Raw genomic sequence first — 7267 nt, forward strand, 5'->3', positions numbered from 1 at the left:
TACGAAGTATAGGCATAGAGACATCTTTTTTAATATCCTGAAAAAAAGCATCTATTAAAGCGAAAAGCAAATATCATATACAGTGGGTATACACTAGAACTTTCAGTAAATTTAGGAATAAAGCAAGGATGCCCATTACCCCCGCTATAACTTGACTGTTGTTCAGTCATGTCCGACCCCTTCATGACTGCATTTGGGGTTTTCTTGGCAAAGATACCGGAGTAGTTTGCCATTTCCTTTTCCAGATCATTTTACAGATGGGGAAATTGAGGCAGAGTTAAGTCACTTGCGCAGGGTCACATAACCGGTAAGTTTCTAAGGCCAGATTTGAAATCAGATCTTCCTGACTCCAGGCCCAATGCTCTATCCCTTGCACCACCTACCTGGCAGCTGTAACTTGATATGATTCTGTAAACCCTACCAAAAGGCGATTATACAAGAGAAAGAAATTAGGCACACCAATACACAACACGACTTTTGAACAATTCTAAAACAATTTGGCATTAATTCAACCAAAGTGACTAAAATTCTAAATACTTGAATAGATTCTGTTACGTATTCTTGACTGAGAGTCTCCCAATGAAGCCCTTGATAAAAATATTTATAGAAGAAATTTTGTGACATTGTTTCCAATTGGTTAATGTCAATACCCAATGATTGGGAAATGGCTAAACACCTCATAGTGTAATGAACATGATGGAATTTTACTGCACCATAAGGGATGATGAACACAGAGGAGCATGGAAAGATCAGCATAAGCTGATGTAGATTGCAGTCACTGTAGCCAAGAAAACAACACTCAAATTCAAAACAAATGTAACAAAATTGTAAAGATCAAGCATAATTTGAATGAAGTAATATGAGAGGACACCTCCTACCCTTCCCTTTCCATGTGTATTGCACATGTTTTCAACTTTTTCAGTGAATTCAGTTGGTGTTCATTTTTCCCACTTTTCTTTTTTGTCTTCAAAAATGTTTGTTGTATGCTATTGGAGAGGTGGGGGGGAGATACTGGAGAAAACTATGATGATATTAAAAAAGAAAAGACATCAGTGCAGACATATTTTTTTTTTGTACAACAAATTGTACTTCAGCTGATCTGATTACCCTTTTTTAAATGGTCTAAAGTTGTACCTCTGACTTAAGGTATTTAGGACCAAAATGTGTGCTGACCCTTGTTTTGGAGAAATAGGTAGATGATCTCTTGAATCCTTACCTTCTGTATTTTCAAGCTGGTTGCTACAACATCTTGGGCTGTCAGGATCCCCTTCAGGCAGCAGAGAAGGATTGATGAAGGCCAGTCCTCCTCATAGCCCCCTATCTCTACTGCTTTGGAGAGATGAAAATTAATTCCTTGATACAGAAAGATAAGAACCTAAAGTCTTAGTGTATGGACAGATAAATATACTTTCAGCAAACACCTGTTAAATAGGTTATTAATTAGTAGATTATTGACAGTAAGTTAAGTCTTCTCCCTCCCAATCCAGGTGGTTGCTGGGCTGGGCTCCTGATAAGACTGAATATGACTGGAGGTTAGGCTTAATACAAAAGAAGTCATTGGGTGTGTACCTGGGCAGATACTACTGACTGTAAGCTAAAGCCATATTAATGATTTTTGTATGATCTATTGCTTGATATATTTTTATGCTTCTTTCCCTGCCTTGTGCCTATTTAAGAGTTTCTCCAGTCACCTGTAAACAAAGGTTATTGTAAAAGTTAGTGTGTGGAATGACCTATGAGGAGACAGGTAATTCTGCCTATGTATATTGATTTAAAAAAAAAAGCGTATTGCAGCACATTGGTTGACATTTTGAGACTTAAAAGGATTCTACCCTTGGATTCGCATGAATTGCATGGTGTAGCAGTAGCTCTTGATCAGGTTTGTACAAATAGACACTAAGGAGTAGAATTGTCCCATTCTTCTGTTCTTAGCTGTCTGTACTGCTCAAAGCAGCAGCTGATGGTCAGTATAGTTCCTTTTTCCAAGATCCCTTAGTCTCTCCTCCTAGGGACATGGCCTAATTGCAAGAGCCCAGATTTGATCTCTATGCATTTGTAGCCACTTAAGTAGTAGGTTAAGAAAAGCTGTGTGAGAATAGTGGCAAAAGACTATTTACCCTACTAAGCAGCCTCATAATAAATGCTTATTCCATTTCACACCATCAGTTCAAGTGAGAAAGCTGATTTTTCATGTGAAAAAATATAGGACAAAATGGAGTTATAAATTTTGTATATGCTTATTTGTATACTTTTTTTTTTTGGGTTAGACAATGGGGTTAAGTGACCTGCCCAGGGTCACACAGCTAATAAGTATTATGTGTCTGAGGCTGGATTTGAATTCAGGTGTTCTTGAATCGGGGCCAGTGCTCTATGCACTGCACCACCTAGCTGTCCCCTATGTACATGTTGTTAATATGAATGTGTTCTCTTTGAAGCCTGTGTTTTATTTTTTTGTTGAATCATTATTGCCTAGCAGATTGGCTGGTATATAGTACCTACTTAAAAAATAACTCGTTAATTGATTGGTAGCTGGCCAGAATGGTTATCTCATTCCCCATCATGCAAAGTAAATGAATTTCTTAAGAGATATGAATGTGCAAACATCACTTGATATTGTTAATTAAAGCAGAGTTCATGTTGTCTTTGACATGAGTTAGAAGAGACAGATCTCAAATGATACTGACCACATCTATTTGTTTTACAGGGTTGTGGGAAAAAAATGTACACCTTCTTGAGAGGAACCAAACAACTACAAGTTCTAAGATTCTTGGGTATCTCTATCGGAGTTACCCAAATTCTGGCAATGATTCTCACTATTACCCTGCTGTGGGCTCTGTATTATGACAGAAGAGATCCTGGGACAGATCAAATGATGTCCTTGAAGAATGACACCTCACAGCACCTGTCATGTCATTCAGTAGAGCTGCTGAAACCAAGTCTGTCAAGGATCTTTGAACACTCAACCATGGCAAACAGCTTTAATACACACTTTGAAATGGAGGAGCTGTAGATAATCAAGAGGATGAGGCCACAAATTTTTTAGATTGGACTTGTGTGTGTTTTTTTTTGTTTTTTGAGCATACAATCCTTTGTCCATCTGTTTGTGAAATATCTCCACAAAAGAATACTCAGAGACTTGATTTTCTGCTTCCTAAACCAAGGAGAAAAGGATTTCACATCATCCTAGAAGTACCAACTGCCCGTGCAGTTTGAAAAAAAAAACACACCTCTTTGTTGGGGGGCAGAACTAACATTGGCCTTTTAGACTGTATCATGTAAGATTTATATTGTTTGTAGATGTAGTTGTGTTTGGGAGTTAACTATGGTAAAATTTGACTTACATCCACAGGCTATTTAGTTCAAAAAGCACTGATTAATTACTAATATAGACAGTACTAATGATCCATACTCTTTGATGGTGAATTATTTTGAAGGTGTTGGAAAGATTTTACAGAAAAAAATTCTGCGTTGGTTACCAATTAAATGTGACTTTCTTTAAAGTTTCTAAAATGATTTTACCACTTAAAAAAAACTAATCCAATGTCTTAAAGCTGATCAGGGATATTTGTGTAAATGATTGTTTTTGTGTGTTAAGTCTGTATATTTTAGTAGATTTCAATCTAGTAAGTGTTAAAAACAATTGTGAAAAGGACAACTTTGCCTTTGCACAGCACCTTTATTTTTAGCCTTTCCTGTAAGATGATTTTAAAAATTCTGCCCTATAACTATTAAATATCACTAGGTTTGGAAAGTCACCAGTGTGATAAATAGGCATCATTATTTTTCAGACTATGGTCCTGTCGGTAGAAAAATTTTAACAAGGCAGTTTCCACTTAACTGAGTTTATACCATATGACTTGAGAGCTATACCTTTCCAAACTGTGGTTCTATATGAAACTAGCACATTTTCAGACACTTATTTCTGTCCTCAAACAGTCTGTAGAATATACTATTATTATCCAGTGACATGCCTGGGGTATAATTTCAATAAATATTATTTGATTAGAGATTTTTTTTGCTATATTACTTCAATTAAGACACTGGGGTTACACAAATTATGAAATTTCTACAAAAGTTAGAATATATTTATTTGAAATGGGAAAAGTGCATTTTACTGTATTTTGTGTACTATGTTTAATAGGATATTTGAAAGAAAATTAAACAAGTTTCAATAAACCTTTTGTAAAGAGTGGTAATTTCCATATCCCTATTCTTAGCATTTTGTTGGAATAAATCTTGGAGAAAATGTACAATAGAGAGAAAAATGATAGTTTTTCCAAGGCCTAAGGAGCACCTTTTAAGAGTGTGCACCTTTATTAAAAAAAGGTCAAAAGGAACTTAAAGATGTCTACTTTCAAGCATAACTTTCATTAATCTTGCATTTTAAAAAAAGACATACAACTCAAGGAAAACTAAATTGACCTTACCTTTAAAATTTTAGCTTTTCATGCTTTTCATATTCCAGTTATTTTTTAAATTTCTATTTTTCTTCCTCAAAATTCCAAAAGAAATCACCAAGATTTCTTCAAAATGAGTATGTACTCCATAGATGCAAATTATAACCCCTCCATGAACTTTAGTAGAAAGGAGGAGCCAAGTGCACACCGAGGACTGGGAGAGGAATGCAGTCTCAGTAGTTTAAGAACCACCCAGAGGAAAAGTAGGCGAGTCAAGAATAGCACCAGCTTGGAATCTGGAAGACCTGAGTTCAAATGTGGCCTCAGACACTTACTGGCTGTGTGACGCTGTTCAAGTTCCTTAACCCTGTTTGCCTCAGTTTCTTCATCTGTAAAATGAGCTGAAGGAAATGGTAAACCACTCTAATATCTTTGCCAAGAAAAACCCAAATGGGATCACAAAGAGTCAGACAGGAGTGAAAGGACTGAATAACAACAATAACAGCGTTTTTCAAAAAAGGAGATAATAGGTAACATTTATATAGTTATATAGTTAAGGTTTGCATATGTTTTACATATGTTAATTATTTGACCCTCACAACTATCCTGTAAGGTAAGGTAAGGCGCTGTTACTTCCATTTTACGGATGAGGAAAGGAAGACATGCCAGTTAAGTAACTTGCCCAGACTCACACAGGTAGTGAATATCTGAGGCAGAATTTGAACTCAAGTATTCCTGACCTCAAGCCCAGCACTCTACCTACTGCATCATCACCCAGCTTTCTAAGAAGTTGGGGCATAGCAGCCGAGAGCTCAGACATGAAGAAAACAAGCCATATGGGAACCCAGACATGGAGTTAATTGCATGTTTTCTGCCTCACAATGAGACAGCATGCCTTACTTATATGCAGACCGGCCCCAAACTTCTGTTAATCCTTTGCAGCTGTGCCAAGCCAAGGCCAAGAGAGACACCAATCAATGTCTGTAATGTTTTAAATTCACAGATAAGCATTTAAGCACAGATAAGCATTTAATTCACTAAACATTGTGCTAGACTTGGCTACAAAGACAAGATATCAGTCCCAGCCCTCAAGGAATTTGTGTATTATTGAGGTGATGGAGAAACATGGAGTACTGAAAGCAGTTCCCAAGAGCCGAACACAGGTCTAAAACAAAGGGAAATTGGTTAGTAGGATAGAGGTTCCAGAAATCACAATGGAAAAAGATAAAGAAAGGTAGGATAGGGACACTGGGAAGGGATGAAACTGATACAGGTGAGTAGGAGGGAGCAGAAAAGGGTGGTCAGGGAAGAGAACTTTGGTCTCAGCAGCCCACAGCTCAAAATCACCGGGATTCTATATAAGCCATGGGATAGTGTTGTCATTCCATTCACAGTAGCAAATCAACACTGATTTGATTATCAGTCTCTGAAAGATGCAGAAAGTATGCTAGGGGTTGAGGAGGAGGAGTGTTGTTACATGTGTGGCTGCAGAGTTGATGACCCTGTCTGTTGGTCAAAGTAAGAAGGGGTTTGCAGAGTCCTGGACCTAGGCTGGTAAAGAAAAAGCTATAGTAAACATTTTAAATTAGTTATAATTTACAGATTTCTTGAAATACCTTCTGGTTCACAAGGCCCATGAATTCAACCTTAGTAGCTTAGAATCATGGGCAGAAGGGTGGAGCAGTGGATAGGATGCCAGGTCAGGAGTCAGGAAGACTCATCTTCCTGAGTTCAAATCTGGTCTCATACATTTACTAACTGTGTGACCCCGGGCAAATCACTTAACCCTGTTTGTCTCAGTTTCCTCATCTGGAAAATGAGCTGGAGAAGGAAATGGCAAGCCACTCCATTATCTTTGTCAAGAAAACCCCAAATGGGTTCTTGAAGAGTCGGATACTACTGAAACAACTTAACAACAACAAAAGCCTAGAATCAAATATTGTTTGTTTTACAAATTAGCTTAATTTAATTTTAAAAAAAGCTTTTACAGCAGATTTTTTTAAAGGTCACTAACAGTAACAACCTGAAGTAATAGATCCGCCAGAATTTTTAGAGATCAAACAATTCAATAAAGCTTAATAAGTCCACAGTTTTGATACTTTGCAAAAAAATTTTTTAAAAGTGTTAACCATGGCTCTGGAGATTACTGGAGAACTAGAGAGGACTAGACACAAATATTACATGTGGTTTTTCATTGATTCCAAACTGAAGTGCTGATTACTGAAGTTTCAAATAAATCTAATATTGCTGAGACACAAACATGCTTAAACCATGAAAATATCAAGTGACAGATTTTTTTATAGATTCACAGGAAAAGGGGGAGAAATGTTTCATAAATAAGAGTGAGTCAGCATTCAATATATTTAAATTTCCCTGTTTAGAATCACTTCTTTCTAGTTTAGGAATCAAAATTCAAGAAAATGTTTTTTTTTTTTTAACACAGTTACCATTTATTTTCCTCTGAGTTGTTTATTATTAGGCCTGCAGAGATTTATTCCTTGCTTTCTAAACTCAGGATACCTGAGGTAAAAGGGCTAAAACCTCCAACTCAAAGAGCAGGCACCTGCAACTTCTAGGTGCTATAATCTTATCATTTGTTCCCTAGGAATTTTCTCTTTCAATCCTAACTGGGAGTTTCAAAGTATGGAGTTCTAACAGCTGGGAAAGAAGAGTTGCTGGACAGGACAGGCCATCCCCCGTTGTTTCTCTTTAACTGTGTCCCAAACAGAATCACACACATAACAGAATCAGAGTTTCAAGGGACCTGACCCCAAATTCCTTCAAGGTTGCTAGGTATTAGGGCTAGAGCAGTGGAATGAGGAAGATGAACTCAAACCCTGCCTGCCTCAGTTTCTAGTTGTGTGGCTCTG

General features: G+C 37.1%; 1 protein-coding gene across 1 annotated transcript in view; it reads left to right on the top strand.

The window, feature by feature from the left end:
* The window catches only part of TSPAN12 (tetraspanin 12), a 78416-nt gene extending 74407 nt beyond the window's left edge, over positions 1 to 4009 (top strand). The window contains exon 8 of the mRNA XM_020966350.2: positions 2705 to 4009. Within this exon, the coding sequence (XP_020822009.1) occupies positions 2705 to 3010 (306 nt within the window). The 3' untranslated portion in view covers positions 3011 to 4009. The remainder of the gene's footprint in view (positions 1 to 2704) is intronic.
* The last annotated feature ends 3258 nt before the right edge of the window (positions 4010 to 7267 follow it).

The sequence above is a fragment of the Phascolarctos cinereus genome, unplaced genomic scaffold, assembly GCF_003287225.1.
Source record: "Phascolarctos cinereus isolate Bilbo 61053 unplaced genomic scaffold, phaCin_HiC Scaffold_1;HRSCAF=81, whole genome shotgun sequence".
NCBI classification, from domain to species: domain Eukaryota; kingdom Metazoa; phylum Chordata; class Mammalia; order Diprotodontia; family Phascolarctidae; genus Phascolarctos; species Phascolarctos cinereus.